The 22074-nt window shown below is 39.8% G+C and overlaps 1 protein-coding gene across 2 annotated transcripts; it reads left to right on the top strand.

The window, feature by feature from the left end:
• The first annotated feature begins 1004 nt into the window (after positions 1-1004).
• Positions 1005-21424, top strand: VPS4B (vacuolar protein sorting 4 homolog B). 2 transcript variants are annotated; one of them, XM_049823840.1, is made up of 12 exons: positions 1005-1067; positions 1108-1203; positions 3860-3971; positions 5125-5275; positions 6540-6607; positions 9569-9688; positions 9927-10083; positions 11547-11695; positions 11854-11935; positions 13973-14192; positions 17184-17321; positions 19195-21424. In XM_049823840.1, exons 2-12 carry the CDS (start codon positions 1177-1179, stop codon positions 19294-19296), a joined length of 1326 nt encoding a protein of 441 aa, XP_049679797.1. In that variant the 5' UTR covers positions 1005-1067; positions 1108-1176; the 3' UTR covers positions 19297-21424. The 2 variants fall into 2 exon arrangements, with proteins under 2 accessions (XP_049679797.1, XP_049679798.1); XM_049823841.1 differs by lacking the exons at positions 1005-1067; positions 1108-1203; positions 3860-3971 and adding an exon at positions 4200-4263.
• Positions 21425-22074: the final 650 nt, after the last annotated feature.

Here is a 22074-nt window from a genome sequence, read left to right as displayed (position 1 = left end):
GGTTTCCCAGATATTCCTTTTTTGCCCTAAAGGAATTACAGTAGCACGGGGAAGGACTGAGGTCGGAGAAGTTAATGGAGAACTGTCTCCCGTAGGAGGGACCCCATCCTGGAGCAGGGGAACAGCGTGAAGAGTCCTACCGCGAGGAGGAAGGAGCAGCAGAGACAACATGTGATGAACTGAACCCAACCCCCATTCCCCGTCCCCCTGCACCGCCAGGGAGAGAAGGTAGAGAAATTCAGGAGTGAGGTTAAGCCTGGGAAGAAGGGAGGGGTGGGGAGAAGGTATTTTAATATTTGGTTTTGTTTCCTCGCTACCCTGCTCTGATTTGATTGGCAGTAATAAATTAATTTTCCCCAAGTCGAGCCTGTTTTGCCCATGACAGTAACCGGCAAGCGATCTCTCCTGTCCTTATCTCGACCCACGAGCCTTCCGTTCTATTTTCTCTCCCCTGTCCAGCTGAGGAGGGTGACGGAGCAGCTTCGGTGGGCCCTTGGCCTCCAGCCAGGGTCAACCCGCCACACCGGTTTGTAATGTTCCGTGTTCTGAATCACTTCCTCCTTTGTGCGGGCACCGCAGATCACTCGAGTTTTATTACTAACCCACAGGTGAGTAACACCTGACCACCCGCGGCCGAACTCATTAAGCGCCGGTTCTGCCCGTCAAGGCGTTCGGCGCTTTTACCAGGCGACGCCAAAGACGGCACCGCCGCAGGCAGCCAAACCCTGGCGGAGGGCAGCGCAGAGCCGTAGGAAGATTTCTTACGCTTGGCGTGAGAGGAGGAAAAAATCCATTTCACCCCAAGCCCTACCAACAACCTTCTAACACCCCACAGAAACGACCCAAGCGCCACCTGCCCGCTCCGCGGCCTCGCGCCGCCGTGAGGGAGGCGCGCATGCGCAGAGCTCCCGCTGCGGCGGGGCGGGGCGGGGCGGGGCGCGGCGCGGCGCATGGCAATGACCTCACGCGGCGCGCGGGGCGGTGCCCGGAAGCGGAAGCGGGTGTTCCGGGTGCGGAAGCGCCTGGTGGAGGCCGCGGTTTCGGTTCTGTGGGCGGCGGCGGCGGCGGTGGTGGGGGGAGGAGGAGGAGGAGGAGGAGGAGGAGGAGGGGAGTTCTACCACCGGCAGCCGCGGGCCTACGCTCTCTTCTCCGGTCTCCTTCCCACCCCGCTCCACCATGGCGGGCACCAGCAGCAACCTGCAGGTAGAGCGCCGCCGGCCCGGGGCGGGGCGGGCCCGGCAGCGGCGGTGGAGGGTCGGCGGGCAGGAGGGAGAGGGTTTGGGGTGTCCCCGCCGCCTGCCCGCCCCTCGGCGGGGCGGGGGGCCAGGGAGCGCAAACGCCCCCCACTCGCGGGGCCGCGGGCGCCGGCGGGAGGGCCGCGGGCTGCCGCCGTCGGCAGGCGCAAGGGGCTGTCGAGGGGAGCCGGCCCGGGGCTCGGCAGTAACGGAGGCCGCAGGGTCATCCCCTCGGCAGCGGCGGGCCCCGCGGGCGGCGGGCGCTGCGTCCCCGGGGAGGGGACGGGGACCGGGACCTGCCGGGCCGGCGGGGGCAGCAGCCCTGCGAGACGCTGGAGCAGCGGGGCCTGATGTCCGCCTGGGAGGCACAGTTGCCGGTGGTGGTCTAGAGGCACAGTTTGGGTTAGGTTTCTTCTAGGGCTGCTGACTGCAGGAAGCCTTTGCCTGCTCTGCTTTTCTGTTTGTGTTAACCCTCAGCTGGGGCTGTCTAGTCGGTCCCACGGCTAGTTGGCAAAACAGATCCAGAAGTGACCTGTGGTAAAAATCGTAATCTTCTGTTGAGCTGTTCTGAACTGTGATCATTTCTGTAAGCTTGTTACAGCCGTGGAATGCTTACGCTGGCAAAGCTAGGGAATATATCACAGGGTCTAGAATAAGCAGAAGGAGAATGAAACGTGTTTAAGCTGACCTTGTTTCTGAGGGTGATGTTCATCAAACTATTAAACCGTAGCCTGATAAATACAGCTTTTGCCTCATGTATAGTTAGAGCTGGGCATCCATTCCCTAGTCCATAGAACTTTCTAATAACTTATTTCCTGTTTGATAGCAGTGTTCTTCATCACAGTAACAGCCTAAGAGTCCAGCTGATGTAGAGCTGAGAATCCAATACCCAAAGAACAGTCTTTGAGTATTTACAAAAACAGAGTATATCAGAAACAGTCAGTACATGATGTAGACTTTCTTCTATTTCAGAGGAGCAGGGCTGCAACATGCCCTGTTTTCTCACAGTTCTGTTTTAGCAGGTGGTCTTTGCCATTTATTCTTTGAATTTAGTGTCACGTCTGTCACTCTTTATTGGACTGCTCTGCGGTAATTTAAGTCTCTAAGGGACCTAAGGACTTTAAGAAGGAGGTAACTTCTTTTTTGGGTTAATTTTTACACTTTTGCTGGATTCGAATGGTGCATAGAGGGGCCTCACAGAGCCAGCACAAGGTGGGCACCAAGGAGGGGACTGCCCATTCAAATGTGGTAAACTGCTTATTAGCTTGTGGCTTCTCCAAAAAGGAAAGGCTAAGTTCTGTTCTGAAGAAATAAGTGCTTACAGTGTTTCAACACTTGCCACAACAGAACTGTAGAGTCTGCTTCATTGGATAACTGTTTTTAAATAGATTGCTCTTTGATGTAGAGTACATCTGTTGAGATGATCTCTGCTTCCAAGACAGCAACACAAAGCAAGAGAATGAGAGATTTTGCTGTTTATTCTTTCATGTCTGCTGTTTACTATCTTTGTTTTGACTGAAGCACCTCAGAGTGTCCAGATAGTGGCAAGCGTATCTGTACTGGAATGTCTAATGAAAACTCCTTGCTGCAGTTGAAGCTCTCCACCTTGCTCCCTGGCATTACCATAATTATCCTGAGCATACTAACAATGCTTAGGAAAAGAAATTGTGGAAAAATACATGTGGGGCTATAGAAGATTTAGTTAGTCTTGGTTAACTCTGGCTAACAGGATGCCCTTTTTAAACTTTACATGAACTAGTCGTTCAAACTGACAGCTTTAATTGTCCTGAAGTGGTACAGGCATTCCAAGGACCACAGTGTAATAAAAGGTAATAAGCACTTAAGAGCAAAGGAATAACGGTGATACCAACAAATCCACAGGCTGGTGGATGCAACATGATGGCTTAGATCACAGTCAGTTTTATTTGAAACTAGCTCAACAAATAAATTAAAAATCCATCCATAACTTCTCCTAGAACTTTTCTTGATGCTCGCAATTTGGGTACATTCTTTGTCTGGTGGAGTTTTTTCTCCCCTCCCACTGGAGTGGTAATTAGAATTTCTCACTTGGATATCAAGATCCTAAATCCTTCTAGAGAAGCCAAACAAATAGTCAGTCTTTGTAGATGTCTCCTAGCATAGGGTTAGAAGAGTGGTAGTGCATTGTAATCATGTACTTCCTGGATTGACTCTGCTATTGACAGGGTTTGCTGATGTCATCAGTCATAGTTCAACGTGTCTGGGTCTGTGATAAAAACCCCACAACTTAGAATGGATTTCCAAATCTTTCCATAATAAATGCAAGAGATTGGTAAGGAAAACTGCATAGACAAACCAGTAGTACTTCCAACTTAGTACTCGTAAACTTGTTCTTCTAACTTACACTTTTTTGTGTGATAGTAAATTTCAGCAGTTTGTTAATCACTGTTCATAAAAGGATAGAAATATGGTCATGTACAAAGCACCACCTAAGACTTGCAATCAATTATATTTGACTTTTGGGGATAAATGTTGAAGAGCAGAAAAACTGGCCATCAAAAAACAGTCAGAGCAATAGCTTAAAATGTCTCTTTCACCATGCAAAATGCTCTCGCACAGCACTTAATTATTTCCTTGTGTTACAGAAAGCAATAGAGCTTGCTGGCAAGGCGGCACAAGAAGATAAAGCAGGAAACTATGAGGAAGCCTTCCGCTTGTACCAACACGCTGTGCAGTATTTTCTCCATGTTGTTAAATGTACGTGTAACGTATTGGTTGATTAAGTAAAGTTTAGTAGTCAAATTGCACAGAGCAATCTCTTATGTTGACATCAGTATTTAAATTTTTACTTTCTTCATCAGCTGATACTTGCAAATTGTAGTTTGGCTGAGGTCACGTATTTTGTAGCTTTTGCCTTTACTGTGTTGTGTACTTGCTCCATTCTTGTAAGAAATCAGATTATTTTTTTTTACTTGTGTTTTGTTTTAGGGGTTTTTTTTAAAGAGAGGAAGGCAGGGGTTTGCTGTCTCTCTTCTGGACTTCTGTCTTTGTATGTTGTGATTTTTCTTCAGTTTCCATATTCTCATTATTTTATGCCTTTTCACACTTCCATGTACCTTTTGTGTCATGTCAAGTGTTTGTATGCAAGGAGTGGGCTTTCTTAATGTAGATACAGCCCTAATCTAAGTGGGCTGGGGTTGCTCGCCTGACATAAGTGCACTTGCAGATCTCCATGATTTGAAAAAACCACTATTTTCTTTATAGTCACATAGGATAATTTGTGTTTATCACTTCCTATCTGCTTATACTTTATTGACTTTAACAAAATATCACTTTTTTTGCTTTTAACAATACTGATGTACTTTTGGAAACTTAACACATAAACCTAACGTTAAATTTTGATTGCTGATTTGAAATACTGTAATGGTGACTAAGAGAACAGTGTAGCTGTTGAACCACACCTAACTTTCGGATGTTTTATGTAATTTTTTTCTGTATGAAGTGAACATCTTTTAAATTTAGTAGGCTATGGGAAAATAAAGTATGCTTCTAAATAAAAATTGCTTAGCACAAGCAGCTTCTTGATGAGCTATTTTAGAACAGGAGTTACTAAGACAATGTATAGCAGCTTGAAAGGCTGACAGAAAAGCTTCCAGTGCCATTGTCCTTAATCCTTTACAATCAAATTTTAAGCCAAAGCAATGTTGAGGTGTATATTTGATTTCTGGCAGGTGGTGACATCCTTCCTGTCACTTCTTTCCGTGGTACAGTGGAAAGATAGGTGTTTGTGTGGTGAATCCTGAGAGAGGTATATTAATAAGATATAAAGAAGACAGATTTAGTCTTGTTTTCTGATTGATGCACATGTGTTCTGCTGTTAACAAAGCATTGTTTCTCTTCAAACTCTTAGATGAAGCACAGGGTGATAAAGCAAAACAGAGCATTAGAATGAAATGTACACAATACTTGGACAGAGCAGAAAAGCTGAAAGAATATCTGAAAAAGAGAGAAAACACTGCACCAAAACCAGTTAAAGAGTCTGGTCCTACTGATGGAAAAGGGTATGTTTTTGGAGAAGGTAAAGCAAAATACTTTCTGAACTCAGCTTATTCTAAAATTCAACTCTTCAAAGATCATTTTAACTAGTGTTTTTGAAATGCTTCAAATGACTACTAATGCTGAAATACAGTGGGCTAATAAAAGAAAAATAACATATATTAGCATCATGGGCATTTCTGTGCTTGTTTAGTAAAATGTGTGAACATTTGCATAGGAAATTCACTGAAGAATGAAAGCTGTTTCAGACTAACACATGATTATAGGATTTAATGGCAATAAGTCTGATGACCCTTAACGTTTTTCTACATTTAAATACTTACTAACTAGAAAATAAATTCAGAATGATGATTACTAGGGCCCGAGTTTGATCTGTCTTGCGCTCGCTAAGAGGTGCAAAGCTGTATGTAGGGTGAAGTTTTATAAGATGGACTGAATAATTCTAATGCCTTGCTGCATTAGTTTCTCTGCTGTTTTCCTTCTATTAGATTTGTTTTTCATTTGTGTATCAGAGAGCTGAACAAGCAGAGCCTTTTTTGCATTTGCTACTGCCTTTGTGGGGATAGGAGAAGGGAAGGATTCAGGATGATACCTTCTGGTGGGATTGCCCTTTTTAGCAGTCTTGAACAGCTAGAGTTGTTCAGTTGTCTCTTGAAACTTCACCTGATTTTCAGTCTCCTTCATTGTCTACTCGTCTCATCAGTTTTATTTTTTGAGCTGTACTGTGTCCTGCTGGTTTATAATAGAAGGAATTGCTAATATCACAGAGGCTATATGTATTTTCATGACCTCCACTTCAGTTGTTCACTAAGTCTCGTTTTTCCCTTGTTTAAATTCTGGTTTCCTTTGTTCTGACAAGATGATGATGTAGAGTTTCATAGTACTAGAGGTAATTGACCAAGTCCTGTTGCAGTTCCAGATAGGGAACAAGTGCCAATATCTACAAATAAACCATTTTAGTGCTTCCCTGTTGCTTTTGTTTCCTGAAGGCTGGCTCAGAGCATGTAGGAGTGTGTTAAAAGAGCTCAGACCCATAAGAGGATGTTGAAACAGTGAGAAGGGTGAATTAGAAACAACGTGGTGTAGAAAAGCCGGAGTACAAGAGGACAATGATGTAAACTTGTAGAGATCTGAAGGCATCTCAAGGTTTCTTTCATTCCTCAGACTGGTGGTTTTTCTGCTTTCTGCATTCTGATTTTTATCCTAAGTCAGCAGTCTCCCTTACTGTATTTCAACATTTTCTTGTTTTTCATGTTTTTTCCAAATCAGGAATGACAGTGATGGGGAAGGGGAGTCGGAGAATCCGGAAAAAAAGAAGCTACAGAATCAACTTCAAGGTAATTTTGAAGCATCCTTTTCTTTAAATAGGGGTGTCTTCAGTCAAGCAAATTCCTGTGTTTTTGCCATGTAAATGTTACGGATTAACTTGCTGTCTGTAAGTGGCTCAGATAGTATGAACTCTTCACATACAAAAGCATGGTCGTTATGGAAGTATGGATTTGTGTGCCATGAAATTATACAGTGACTGTGTTGAAATGTTTCTCCTGTACCCTGTGCTTCATGTTAAAATTGTACCATTTATCAGGATAGTATTTTCCAATGGGAGAAGTTGCAAGATCCCAGGTAGCTATTGGCTAAACTGAATCAGTATTTTTACTCTTCAGTGCATTGGAGTATTGCCTAGAGGCTAAGGTAACAGACATCATACACGTGTAAGCAGGACCATTTTCACAAAAATCTTGTGCTCAAGCATAGGAGTTGAGAACATGGATTCGTGCCCATTTATAGTAACAGATAGCATTTTCTCATGTGCAGTGATGATGCTTTTCCAGTTGAGTTACGTAATAGTTTGGGGTTTTGAACTGAAATGCTGAATACAATCAGTGATGCGATGTATAGCAGCTACCAGTAGTTTTATACACAGTAAAAAAGAGTCTTACTTTGTTGTTTTACCCTTTAATGGTGAAGCACTGTTCAGAGCTTCCCTGCCAGAAGGTCCTTATGGCTCTGAAGAAACTTGGTTGTTCTTCCCCTATTTTTCAGTGTAACAAAGATCAAATGCATTTACCACATCTTTATGCCTGTGTAATTTCAGGAGCTATTGTATCATATTTGGAAACTGTGCCAAGTTTTTTTCTACTTCTCTGCACATTTATTTAATGTTATGCACAGTTACATGGGACAGTTTCCTATATTTTAAAATGACAGAAAAATGATGAGCATTAGACTGTTGTCCTGTCTCTCACTATAAAGGCTTTGTTTCTTCCCACATGAATCTGATTTTCAGTTCTTACTTCAAGAAGTAGTTTCTTGCACCCACCACTTCTTTGATACTTTCTATAAAATGACGACATTCTTGCTTATACATTTGATTGCTTGAAAGTCTGAGGTGTGAGATCCTTGGTACCTTTAAACACAACATAGGAGTCTGTTACTCAGATAATACAAGCTCTGGGCAGCCTTCAGATTGCTCATGTTCATTTTGCTTCCCACAACAGCCACAGAAATTTTTTGTATTTAATTTTGCTGCCTTGTTACTCCCAGCTGACTCTGCCTTATGGAACTTCCCCAAATCTGTGGGTATTTATCAGGTTTTTAATTATAATAGCAACTTGGCTTATTGTGGGTGAAGTGACCAGTAACATTAAGACTGGATAGTTAGTTGTAGGTCTATTGTCATGTACTCTTGTTTAGAATTTTAAAGTACCTTTTGTACTCTATTGCTTAATCTTCCAGCTATTAATTTACACCTACAAAATTAGGAAGCCTACGATTCCAGTTCCATTTGTGTCCTGGTACAGGTAATCTCTTACAGTGCAGTGATTTCAGTTACCATGGCATGTCTGGTTAAGATAACTCTGATATTTCAACTTTAAAATAATCTCCTGTTCCTATCTGAACTGGTACCTATTCTGCTAATTATTTTAATGATAGAGCCCACAGTTCTGTTTACTTTAAGAAAAACTGAGATGTAATCAATCTAGCAAAAGAATTTAATGCATTGGAAGTGGGTGGTTGACTTAATTCCAGTAAATAGATTGCAAGCCAAGATGGTTTGCAGTCAACTTTCTCTATAACATTTTTAACATCTTTAACAATACGATGTTGCTTTTGGACTCTAAATTCCACATTGTTAGCAATTGCAATTGTTAACAGAAATTGTTCATTTCAATCTGATAGAAAAGGAATGCAGCAAAAGAAAAAAATCTCAAAGAGATACTTAAAAAGTAAGCAAGTGTTATTTGCTTTATTCATTAGCCAGTGAGTAACAATCAATCCTGTAGAAGAAAAAAAGCCTTAAATTACTTCACAGAGCCCTGAAGGCAGAAGGTGAAAGTGTCAAGAAAAGAGCTGGTGAAAGCCAGTTGTGAAGTTATAGAAAGCTCCTTGTAGACAAATAGGGCAACTGAAACTTTCAGTGTGTTTGAGTACTTAGATAAGCATTGGGTTGGTTGTCATTTGTTCATGTTAGAAAATTTCGCTTGCCTTTTGGATGTGCCTTGGCTAGGATTACAAGATCTAATATTCAACTACTAGCCCAGATCCAAGTTGTCCCATCTAAAAGTAGTCAAGACAATATAATTTTTAGCATGTCAGACTAACCAGTCTGAAGTGAAGGCTAAACTACAGCTCAGTTAGCTAAAATCAAGCTGAACTAGTTGGTTGAGCAAGATGAGACCTGGTGATAAACTTTTGAGAGAATGTGACTAGACGAAGAAGATGCTCTGCAGCTAAGCAGGCTCCATAAAACCTTTCCAATGCTTTCAGCCCTAGCTCTCAAAGCTCTTTACCATTAGATGATCCAATTGTTTGCTGCCCATCTGGAGATACCCAACAAGTTACTTCATCTGCTGGAGAACCTTAAATCCTGGGCTAGTGAAGCTACATTGCTTCCCTTGTTTAAAATGAAGTTTCAAATTTTTCAGGAAGTACAGTGGTGGTTTAGTGAGGAGATGACGCCTGGGTGCCTGTTAGAGAAGGTACTACTCCTCTGTGACTACTAAATGCACATTTGCTGGTCAGGTTTGGGCTAGCTTTAACCATTGCAGGACTTCTACTAACTGTCAAGTATTCTCGTTATTCATGGTTTATTGTGATAAAACAATGTGACAGATTTCTGTAGAAATAACATCCATTTGACTAACAGTATTTGATGTTTATATCTACTTAGAAATGCCTTGTTTTTATTTAGTATGGACATGGGCATAGATTTACTGATTTATTTTTTTCCAAAATGGAATTTGTTGAAGTTGTGAAAAGATATGTGCATCACTAATTTATACAATCATTTCTTATAGGAGCAATTGTTATGGAGCGACCAAATGTCAAATGGAGTGATGTTGCTGGCCTCGAAGGTGCCAAAGAAGCACTTAAAGAAGCAGTGATCTTGCCCATTAAATTTCCACACCTGTTTACAGGTCAGAATTAAAGCATTTATTTGCTATTGGCCAGTCAGGACCGGCAGTGGGGTCTGAGGAGTGTTGTGCCAACGTTATCAGATTCAAGCTGAGCTCTTAAAAAAGGGATTGTGATCCATCTGACAGAAGTTTCATGGGTAGATGTGGAAAACCTCTGAGTAAATTAGAGGGACTTCATCAGAAAAATAGGTCCAGTCTTTCTACAGTATTTTGAAGACTGCTGGTTTCTCTCTTGCAGGAAAGAGAACACCCTGGAGAGGGATTCTCCTGTTTGGACCACCAGGAACAGGAAAGTCTTATTTAGCAAAAGCTGTGGCGACAGAAGCAAACAACTCCACCTTCTTCTCAGTATCTTCCTCTGACCTTGTCTCAAAGTGGTTAGGTGAAAGTGAAAAGTAAGTTAGAGTTGCCAGAGGTCCAGGAAAACGTTGGCAAGAAGAAATTAATATAGAGCTAGATAAGTTGCTGTAAAGAAATTGAATTTGAGGGAAGGGTCATGTCTTTTTAAAAACAAACCTCAGGTGTTTCTATGCTTCATGCTGCAGTGCCATGTAAAGATATCATCATGTACTACATTTTGTGCTGCTGCAGCTGGACCTCTCTTCAGTGCTCAAGATAGTTTTTAAAACTAGCTTAGAAAGGTTTTGGGACCACCATGGAGCTCATTCCCCTTCTGAACTCAGCTGTGATTGCACGCTACATCAGTCTGAAGCGTTGGGGTGCTCTGCCTCTTGGCACGTCCCCACTCATCTGTCCCAGCAGCTGTGCTGTTAACACATGGCATTTCTTCGTCCATACGGAGGTGTTTTTTCTTTATTCTGATTTCAAACAAAATCTGGAAGACCTAAGAGACTTGCAAAAATAGGTTGAAGGAGAGGAGCAGCCATGAAAGAAAATTTCATGGTTCCCCATGCTAACTGTTTGTTACTATGTGATGTGTGAAGAAGACCAGGAAGCCTGAAGTGACATGTTGTCTGCAGTCTAGAAGCGCAGGAATTTGTCCATCTAGGTTTCCAACAAAGATTACCCGAATTAAGAAAAAGCTCTGGGTTTGTACAGAAGAGACTTTCTGTGATGATGAGAATACTTGTCAAAACCATGCTTTAATAGTTTGAAGTGTGGGACAACTGAGCAACACTATTTAAAGTTGATAGGATAAGGAAGAAAGGCCACTAGCTAAAAGTGTTTGAACTGTTTTTTTTCCTCAAAGCTGGAAACCTTAAGCTGCTTTTCTGTTGCAAAAGGAATACAGAACTGGAGTCCAGCTTGGCTTTTTTTCTGTTTGACTTCATTTGAGACTATTGCCTGAGATTTAGTGACGGTAATGTGAAGAATTTCCCAGCATGTTCCTATTTATTTTCTTTTTTAACTTAGTAAAATATGTTAATAAGATATGGCTAGGGTTTTTTTTTTGCAAACCAACTTTTCTTGTCATATAAAAGGTATTTAGTAAAGTTTTATAACATAAATGTACATGTTATTTCTTACATGTAATCTCTTACAAAACCTGATTAGGTTACAAATGTTAAATAAGAGAAAGTCATGTTCTTTTGAATCTGCCAAAAGTGGTGGTTTTGTATAGTCCAGGCTGTCTTGTAGAAATGTAAACCAAAAAAGGGCTTTTTCTTGCAAAACCATGCTTGGAGTACTCTAAAATGTTTCACCTCCCTTTAAGCTGGGCTATCTCAGTATAATGCTGAGTCGTGGAGCTGGAAGAATGTTGTGTCTTTGAGTAGCTTTATGTTAATACTTTTCTTTTTTTAACTTTCTCTAAAGGAAGTGACTGTATTGTAATCTTAAGTTACGTGTTTTTCCTGGGGTAATCATTAAGATAACTGAAGCTGTTTCCTTTTTTAAGATTAGTGAAAAACTTGTTCCAGCTTGCCAGAGAAAACAAACCTTCTATTATCTTCATTGATGAGATAGATTCCCTCTGCGGGTCAAGAAGTGAAAATGAAAGTGAGGCTGCTAGACGGATAAAAACAGAATTTCTAGTCCAGATGCAAGGTAAGTTTACTTGGTTTTCAGAATCAGTCAAAGGAATTAAGATAGGTATTTTAAGTATAGCTTGCATGAGAACACTAAAAAGATGTGCAGTTCCACAGCATTTTAAAATAGTCTCTGTTTATCATCTAAACGGTGAAATGATTTCTGCCCTGCTATAGGGGTTGGTGTTGACAATGAAGGAATCTTGGTCTTAGGAGCGACAAACATACCTTGGGTTTTGGATTCTGCTATCAGGAGAAGGTATGATGGCAGTTTTTTTGTGGTATGAAATTCGCAACTGTTGTGAGAGTTCAGTCTGAGACTACTTCGGGTAGTAATCCAGCTCATGTTTGCGGACATGGCTAATGTTCTTCAAGTCAATTCCATGAGATGGACTGAGCCAATCTAAGAGCCCCTTGCCCCTTTAAAGAGGTAGGTTGTTCTCTCTTATGTTGGCCCTGTACTTTATTTGATTTCTTGGTTAGATGATTGTGCTTGAGCAAGCAGAAAACTATTCTGTTTCCCTGTTGGTTGGTTTTCTGGTGGGCTTGGGGGACAAGTTACAAAATATGTACCTCAGAAGGACAAGGGGTAGAGTTTTCCTTTTCAGCTGTTAAATTGTTGAGCAGCTTGAGTTCTTTCATGGAAATGTAGCCATATGTTACACAGAAACAGCATGTCTACTGGTCAGGCATAATTTGTGATGTTTCAGTGCATGTTTTAACTACTGTTTTGTAGATAAAGGACTTCCATACCTGTATCTAATTAGCTGGGTCTTTTTTGAGCTGCAGAGCAGCAGAGGACAAGTAACAGCTATGTGACAAATATGATTATGTTGTGATGAGAACACAGCTTGGATAATGGTCATTTTTGTAGGCTAAAGAAACATTACTTTTTTGTGCCTGTCACTGACTTTTATTTATGTACTTAATTGAAGCTGGCCATACTTTGGGGGTCGCACCAGGTGACCTCCAGACGTTGCTTCCAACCTGTGTGACTATAGTTTTGTGCTAGACATTTAGACGTGAAGATGTTGCTTAAAATTTCAAGTCATTTTTGAAGTTCCAGCTCTGGGGTGCACAGCACAAGGCAGATATGGATGGACCTGATAGAGTGGCTCCATAAGGGTGCCACAAAAATGATCAGAGGGCTGGTATACCTCTCCTGTGAAGAAAGGCTGAGACAGTTGGGGTTGTTCAGCCTGGAGAAAAGAAGGCTCCAGGGAGACCTTATTTTGACCTTTCAATATATAAAGGGGGCTTATAAGAAAGACTGAGAGATGTTTGGGACTTTTTTACCAAGGCCTGTAGTGACAGGACAAGGGGCAACAGTTTTAAACTGAAAGAGGGTAGGTTTAGACATATCCGTATGTCTTAGACATATCTTCCTTATGTCCATGATTGGACATAAGGAAGAAATTTTTTATTATGAGGGTGGTGAGACACTCCTCGTCATTAGAAATGTCCAAAGTGAGGTTGGATGGAGTTTTGAGCAGCCTGGTCCAGTTGAAGATGTCCCTGTTCATTGCAGGGGGGGTTGGACTAGATGACCTTTAAAGGCCCCTTCCAACCCAAACCATTCTCTTGATTCTCTGCAGTGTGAAAGCGTAGCTCTCAAGTCTTGTCCGTAAGACTTAAAGGAACTTGTACAACAAGTAATCAAATGAGATTTTCATGGATTTGGTGGACTTTGTCATGTATATCAAGTTGATTGTCTTCTACAGAATTTGGAGTCGCTCCTATTTTGTTGGTGGGAGGTAATCCCCACTGTGAGAACAGATGCTGCTTCAAAGGAAATACTGCAGTTATCAACATTTTCTGACAACTGTATTGAGAATATGACTTCAAATTTGCTTCCAACTATGAGGTTTTCTTTAACTTAGTTGAAGACTGTAGAAAGTAGTCGTGTCGGCTTGTTATCAGGCAGTTCTTTGAGTGTGAAAACTATTCAAATATACTTCAACACTTGAAGACTTTTTCCCCTCAAGTTTTTTCTTTTAAAACACAAACTCTGATGGGGAATATCTGGAAAAACTTCAGTCTGAAGAGAAGATCTTTGTCGTGAAAAGGAAGTAGCTGTTACATTCTGGATGTTAGCTTATGCTAGCTACAGTATGTATGAGAACAGGTTGTTGAATATTTGCCTTAGAAATTTTTTTAAAGGTTTATAATACTGAAACTGCTTCTTTCTAATATTGTTAGTAGCAAACGATATACTTATTTGCATAAGCTTCTTTCCACTGTGCACCTGCATGAGCTAGCATCTGTGGAACATTTTGTTTTTTCTTTTTTAAATGAGGTTTGAGAAGCGTATCTATATTCCTTTACCTGAAGACCATGCCAGGGCTGCAATGTTCAAACTTCACCTTGGGTCAACTCCGAATCGCCTAACGGAATCAGATTATCGAGAGCTTGGAAAGAGAACTGATGGCTATTCTGGTGCAGATATAAGCATCATTGTACGTGATGCACTGATGCAGCCTGTTAGAAAAGTGCAATCAGCTACTCACTTTAAAAAAGTAAGTAGGGATCAAAAATTTTTCAAGTTATTTCATCTCTGAGAACTATCTTAATTTGAAAATTCCTTGCAAGTAAACTGAATTGGTTTTGGGAAGTGCTGCACGCTTATGAATGTCCTTTTGATCGACCAGGGGAGAACTTGGGTATTTCTCTTTTTTTAATCTTCCCTCATCTCCCTGCCCCCAGCCTGTCCTGCCATAAGTCTGGTGGAGCTAGTTTGTGGGTATTCATGCTGTGTAATCCAAGCTCTGATGACTATTCATGTCTCTAGGTAGCGTTAAAAGCATTCAGTTTGAAGTTTGACTTGAATGGGAATGTTACAGAGGTGCTCTTTTTTCTGGATCAAGTTACATGGTTCTTCATGTTTTTCTAGCATGTTTAAACAAATGTATCCCTCATCCACATGGGAACACATGGGTTATAATTATGAACATTCCGCTTACTTTGTATATTTTTCGAACTGAAAAATTAAAGTTCTGGTAAAAACATTGAATCAATGTTACTTGTGACAGTAGTAAAGACACAAGACAACTGAGCAAGGTCTGTGTTTCATTGGGCAGTACGCAGCATCCTACGGATGCTGCTGTAATGTGAAATAGTTTACACTTATTTAAGTACACTTGAAGGAGAGTATTGAAACTATATTGTTTGGCTTATCTTGCAGTTATGTCTACATACTATGTACTGACTTAAACATTTTTTCTAAATGTTTGGATCTCAGAAACTTTACCTGACAAAGAACCAACTAGAGTTCTTTAGCACCAGTCTAAATCCATTAAATCTGGGAATGCTCTTTTTTCCCCTGGAGAATTTGCACATATGAGTCTTGTTCAATCAAATGAATTGTTCTCTATAAACTATTAAGCTCTTCAATGGGGGAAAACCAGTGCGATAATGTTATCAATGGTTATAAACAGAGTTCCAAATACATACAACACGTGTATTGTTAAAAAAATTATATTTTTCCTGTGTAGCATTTTTTTAGAGTAGACCCAGACTAAAAGTACTTTTTGTTTACATTTTTACTGCAAGCTTTGATTTTGCAGAAATTCGTGTATCTTGGGTAAAGGTGAGTCAAGGTATTCTGTAGAGGTCTTTGCTGCTGTAAAGGGAAGTTTTCATCTGTTGCTCCTTAAAAGAGCAGGTGTGGGGTTGGGTAAAGTAGTAAAAAATTTAGATCCTAAGCTGTCAAGAGATACGTACCATGTAATTTGTTTTGGCAGCAGTTGTTCGTCACCTCAGTTACAATTACAGGTTTTTTCACCAGTAACTCAGCCTGACATAAAAGGGTTAAGGGCCCTAAACTGAACAGCTACAGTTGTTTAGAATTGAAGATAGGCTCTTTTTTTCCATGTAGTTTCTTCCAAGGAACACATTCAGCTTACGAGTTGAAGAAAAAGGAAGACTTAAATCCAATATGGTCCAGAATATGAGAGGACTACGTAACTGTCCAGAGCCTGCATTGAGGAAAGCTTGGTCAGCTTTGTAGTTATTAACATAAACCTGCAGCCTGTCATTTTGGTGAGGGGCGGGGGGGGGGAACAAATAACATTTTAAAGGGTTTTTGAGGAGCTTTTCCCAGTTTAAAAACAAAACAAGTATTTTGAAACACTGAGTTGATAAGTTTCTTCGGCGGGCAACTCAGCAGTAACACTAATGTAAACTGTTTAAAAAACCAACAACACAAACCAGCTCTTTTGATATATCAAGGATTTTCTAGATGCTTCCTTTCCTTAAGCAGTGATGCCTGAAGTATTGTTGACTTTAAGTGACAATGACATTTCTGGCTAAAGGGCTGTTAGCTTTTAGCCTTTTGTTCAAATTTGGAAGAATGTGCGGCATGTCTCAGGCTACCATAGAGCCATGAAATAACCTCAGTTGTCACAGTTTGCAGAGCAACCCAAAAGGAATTCTTACCTCTTGCCTCCTTTGGCCCCAAAAAGAGGAAGGAAAAAAAGGCACAACTGCAGTACTTTGAGGGCTCTGACATAAGCCAAGTTGATAGTTGATTCCATTTGGGTTGTTAGCACTTTAATTGGATGCAATTTCCTGTTTTCATAAGCAAAATCTTAGCTTTTTAGTAATGATTTGCATCTAACGGGCAACTTTCTCCAGTTAAACAGTGCTTTCCTCAATTATTACTCATTCATTGTAAAACATTCCTTGCTTTATGTGATAATACACGTTTTGTCAGTATTTTGAATATTACAATCTGTGCTCCAGTATCATCCTTTAAATGCAGTTTAGAATAGCAAGTCCAGTTCTCTGCTGTTAAAAATAGCCAGTTAGTGTGTTGTCTTTCAATATTTGCATATGTCTTGAGTTTCTGTGGATGTGTGATGCTTCACGTAATGATGAAGGAAAATAAAACTGTGGGACCCAGATAATGTGTTGCAGAAAGGGAACAGACACACTTGGTGCAGCTTTTTTGGGTCTGTCCATGTGTCTGGGGAAAAAAAAGATGGTTTCTGTTCTCCCACTAGATGGCCCTGTTTTCTGTCGAGTGGTACTGAAGTGGTGTCAGGAAAGGTGTTCAGAATTTTGTAGTGCAGTATGGCAAAGATTGAAAAGCCATCTCTGGCTTCCTAAACTGAGGGGCACTCAAGGATAATTATTGAGAAGTTTTTAGAAAGCTGTTAACCAGTGATGAATGAACTCCCAAAGTGACCAGGGACTAGGAAGGGTGGTCTTTTCCAACTAGATTTCCTGGCATGTTAGTTTTCCACAGAAATCCTTGACCTTAGGAGGAAGCAGCTCCTGGGATTTGACCTGATGTGAATTTAAGTATCTGGCTACAGCTGCATGTTTTCAAAGTGAATGATACTAGTACATGTATACAATTTCTCTTTCACAGGACACGTCTTCCCAATTGGTGGGGCATCTGTGTAAAATAAAGGAATGTTTTTGCTCTAAAGATGCTGTTCAGCTTCTGGGTTTTGTCTTTAAAATTGTAATTCCTGTAAACTGAGTGTTTTCTTTTGGTTTTTTAGGTAAAAGGACCATCAGCATCTAATCCAAATACAATGGTAGATTTGTTCACCCCTTGCTCTCCAGGTGATCCTGAAGCCATAGAAATGACATGGATGGAGGTACCAGGTGACAAATTACTGGAGCCTCCAGTTTTCATGGTAGGTATTCTTCCACAGCATTTCTTTCTTGCTTTGCAGAGCTCTGAAAAGACACTTTAAGGTAAAGACTCTTTTTCAAATGGTTCTGCAAGGCAATTGGATGAGGTGCTTGTTTTCAGAAATGCCAGACATACCAGATAACACTCGGAATTCCCAACATATAGTGCTATGGTACTGTGTGCTTGTGAAAAAGCCAGCTCTTTATCCCTGATAAGCATTTCTTTCTTACTGTTCTTGGCTGCTGGCATGGAGCTGTTGTTCTTTCATCCATAGACACAATCTGGCTCTTCCATTGTTCTTTCACTTGTCTTTTATTCATTTAAAACCTTCAGGTTCCCTGCCCAGTGATAGCTTTCTTCCCATCACTCTGTAGCATTAATATTGACACTGGGAAATGGAAGACTATATTCAGTGTAAACTGGGAAGTGATAATGCTGTAGGTAAATATTGCCCATTAAATACATACAAGCATAAATAAATAAAATGTAAAAAATTAATGGATGTAATGGTAGTTTTGGTTAAATTTCATCACAAGTGATACAGCTCTTTCAGCTGTTTCCTTTGTGCATGTTAAAAATACTTGCTTTGGTCTAGGGAATAAAATATGTCATTTTAAGACAAACTGAAATTTTTAGTTCGCTGATTAAAAAATAAAAATGACTGCTGGACACTCATTCTGTATCTTTCCCCCAAGAGCAACAGAAGAAGATTCTGAATTTAATTACAATGTTTGAGGGAAGGACTTGATTACAAATCTGTGCTGCTGTCATTTCTTGTGTGCAAACAGTCCTGTAATGAATGAAAGAAACCAGTATATTTCATGGGGATCACAAAACCTCTAAAATAGTAGTCACTGCTTTGTAAATATAACTGTCACTGTATTTCAGAAAATAATTTTCTGTGCATATCTGCATACTTAGAAAGCACAAAAGGATGTGTGCAGGTGCAGGCATGCCCTAAAACTTCTGCCTGTATGGTCTAAGCAGATTTTTAATTAGTCTTTCCTGGAATTAAACATAACAATTCCGTGTGTGCTCCTAATGATACCTGGGCTCTGATGCATTATAGTTGCATAGGTAGTTGTTTCAGTGTCCATAATCAGTTCTTGTCCTTAAAAAGATCAGTCTTTAATTCATTCTAAGCAGGGTATCTCTAGTCTGATGAGACAAATATCAAATCTAGGAAATCATGATATTAACTTTTGGTTTTACCCATAATTTTATAGCAATATGAGGTGTTAGGCATCTACTTTTTTCAGTTGCCTTTGGCTAGGACTTGATTAGTTTTCTTGCCCCTCTTTATTCATAGGGCGTTTTAACTGCTGCTTTCAACTTCATAGACCTGTGATTTTTCTGAACTCCATTTTCTAGTATCTGAGCATTTATCTAGGAAATTGACTGAACTAAAGAGACAGAAATTACCAGTCATGAACAGTAAAACTTTGCTAGAGATGAATCACAAACTACTGTTCTGTATTGTTGGACTATGAGAGAACATGGGAACATCTGATTATTTTCCACTTTAAACTGCTTTAGTTAAAGATGGGTCGAAGATAGTAACTGACAAAATAAAAGGAAGTTTGGTTCTTTACTGAAAAGAGAGATGAATAAAACTTGAATGGATGAGTGGCCTAAACCTGAGGTTGTGGGTTTGTTATTAGAAAACTCACTGACGGTTGTCTGTCTTTACAGGGTTAAAATGCTGCCTCTGTGCAGAAGTGTATAGGCTTACTTAAAAGCTTTGTGTAAATAGGAGCTCCTGTGGTCATCTTGTTTTAACGGCTTTATAACGCATATTCGTCTTAGCAACAAGATTATTAGCAGTGGTACTATACTTGTTTCTGAAAACACTTGTTTTGTTTCTTTTCTGACAGGCCGATATGCTCAGGTCGCTAGCTAGCACAAAACCAACAGTTAATGAACAGGACCTGGAGAAGTTAAAGAAGTTTACAGAAGACTTTGGTCAGGAAGGCTAAACCAAAGATACATGTCAAGCATTAGAACTTTTTTGCTTTCTTAAGTATTCTTGTGTCTTTATTGATGGCACTTCAAATAAATGCCAATAAAATCACTCTTTTCTTACTTTGCAGAAGGAATAGAAGATACCTTTGCAAAGACCCCTAAGCTTTTGTATTGTATTGTTTTCCTCAGATGTCTATTAAATGTCTTCTATTGAAAAATAATATGAAAATACAATTTTAGGGTGAGACAGCAAAGTGATGTGGTAATGTCTATTAAATACTAGAAAACGTTAAACGATTAGCTCAATTTTAGGTATTGGTACAAGTGACTTTTAAACTCCCAGTAGGCTCAAAAAACCCTTTTTTGAGGGGTGGAAGAGAACATATTTGTCAGGTGTTTTCAGTATCAGTCAATCAGCCTACATATTGCTCTCATTTCATTTAGAAAAATGGAACAAAATTTGCTAATCAAGCATATTGCAAGTGTGGGTTAGCTATTAAAGTAAGAAAGAAAACACTGTGAGGATCAGACTATATGGGCCAGTACTTTGTTTAAATATTGATGGAACTGGTATTTGGCTTTTTCTGCTATGCTGTGTTAAAATTTTGCCTTAAACAGCAAGCTTTTATTTTTAACTCTGTTAGCTGATACACACTGTCACTATGCAATTTAGCAAAAGTTTGTTAAATGGAAGTATCTCAGAAGGTGTTTTGCTGGCTGTTCTTGTGGTTGGGGTTTTTTTTTCCCAATGTGGATTTACTTTCTGCAGGAGTTTGACTAAAGTTAGAAAAAAGCATTAGTAATATCCTGTAAGATTCCACATGCAAGGCTGGCAAGGTATAGGTAGTCTTTGGTGAATGTATGGGGTGTATTTTGTGAAACAGCATACTTTCACATGCGAGGAGAGTATAATGGATGTTTTAGCCACAGACTTTGCAGTGATAAATTAACTCAGAACCCTACTGATAACTGTTGCATATAGGCTACATCAATTTAGTGCTTAAACTTTGAGAGAAGGCTGGCACTTTAGTACAGAAGTAGCACTTCCATTGATCTTTTTCTGAAGAGCTGTAAGTTGAGATGTGCCTGGATGTAACTTACAACACTACAGTGTCAGCACTGAGTTTGTGCCTTCTAAGTTTGCACTGGCTGTAGATACAAAACATCATTAGGATACCTAGAATACTCTGTGTTCCATTATCATTGTACAACTCTATCCTGCATATGCTTTGTTTAACTTGCATTAAAAGAAATTTGCACATTGTGTGTATGTTATATGTACATATACACATATATGATCATCTTTTGATGGGGTTTGGTTTCCTTTGTGTACATACTTTGTGTACTTTATAAATCATAGGATGGGTGAAATTTGCTGTACTTAAATGAAGTAAAATAGTACATCAGCTATGTTCTTTGAGTATTTCCTCAATGTTATGTTCAAGTATTTACTGCTTGATTATTTTTTTTTAGTCCTTGGTTTCTATGTTTAACAGCTAAACAAAATACTTAGTTAAAAATTCTTTGATCTGCAAGGTGCTGAGCTTTTGTTTACTAACATGACAAAACATTCTTTCCAAAATCATTGTTCCATACAGCTTTACCTTTGTCTTGCATTGGAACATGTAAAAATGAATCGGTGGACCGCAAATCTTTTTGTGGACCTTTGTGGGGGCAGGGGGGATGACAGGAATTCCGGTGTAGGTGCAGGCAACTATGGTTAGTAAACTTAATCCTCATTGCAGCAGGATTGCTTTTTTGTCATTGCCTCTTGTGAACACTTTAGAAGTGAGCCACATACTGGCAGGGCTCTCACTCAGAGGTTTGAAGCTACTCTCTGAAGTACTTGTCTCTTGACCTTTTTTTAAAGTGAGAGTCCTTACTGCAATCTTAAAATTCTCAGGAACTTTTTTTTTTTTGTGGTAGGCTGATTTGCCCTATGGGTTTCCATAAGCTTAACTGTAATCTCTTATCTTTAATGTAGAAGAAAACTATACTGTATGTTTTAAATTTACATCTTGCTGCTTGCTCAGTTGTGGGATGACATCTGTAACAGAAGCATTAATGTTTGATGTTTAAAGTTGTTTTTAGAAATATATTCCAAATAAACATTGCTGCCTAGAATTGCAGCTACAAGGACAACTTTTTGGTTTTCTGTCTTTGTAAAATGGGAATAAATTAATATAGATTACAGAGCTTCCTAGCTAAATTATTCCAGAATAATGATAGCCAAATGGGGGCGAGGGGAGGCTGCAAAATCACTTTTTTGTTTTCGGTGTTAATTGAAAATACTCTAAATTAAAGAACTTATGAAAGGTTATATTTGCTTTACATAATCAAAACCTCTGTAAATACTGGATAAATTAGTTGTACATTTTTCATAAGGTCTGATGTATGACTCATCTTTGGCTAATTAGCTCACAGATTTTTTTCCTACCTTCTGGTGTTACTGCTTACTCTGACTGCAATATGAAAAAATGTCATTTTCCTTCCTGAGGGTAAAATAGTTTTTCAATTAAATCTGTTGTACATGTGCTTGTTGTGTTCTTCACAGATGGTTTCTTGACGTTGACATTAAACTTTGGATTTCCTGACACTTGTGGTATACATCTCAATGCACGTATACTCTTAGGGTTAGGAAAGCTCAGTAAATTAACTTGTATTTTTTTCCCATGTTGCCTGACAGACCTCAGATTCCAGAGTCTTGTTTCTTCCCTGATTTACCTGTCGACTTGGTTTTGTCACTCTCTAGCACAACAAAAATGTACAGATCTCCTTTAAGGTTTTTGGTT

This window comes from Accipiter gentilis, chromosome 20 (assembly GCF_929443795.1).
Source record: "Accipiter gentilis chromosome 20, bAccGen1.1, whole genome shotgun sequence".
In the NCBI taxonomy this organism is placed as follows: domain Eukaryota; kingdom Metazoa; phylum Chordata; class Aves; order Accipitriformes; family Accipitridae; genus Astur; species Astur gentilis.
This window is presented reverse-complemented; position numbering and strand designations above follow the sequence as displayed.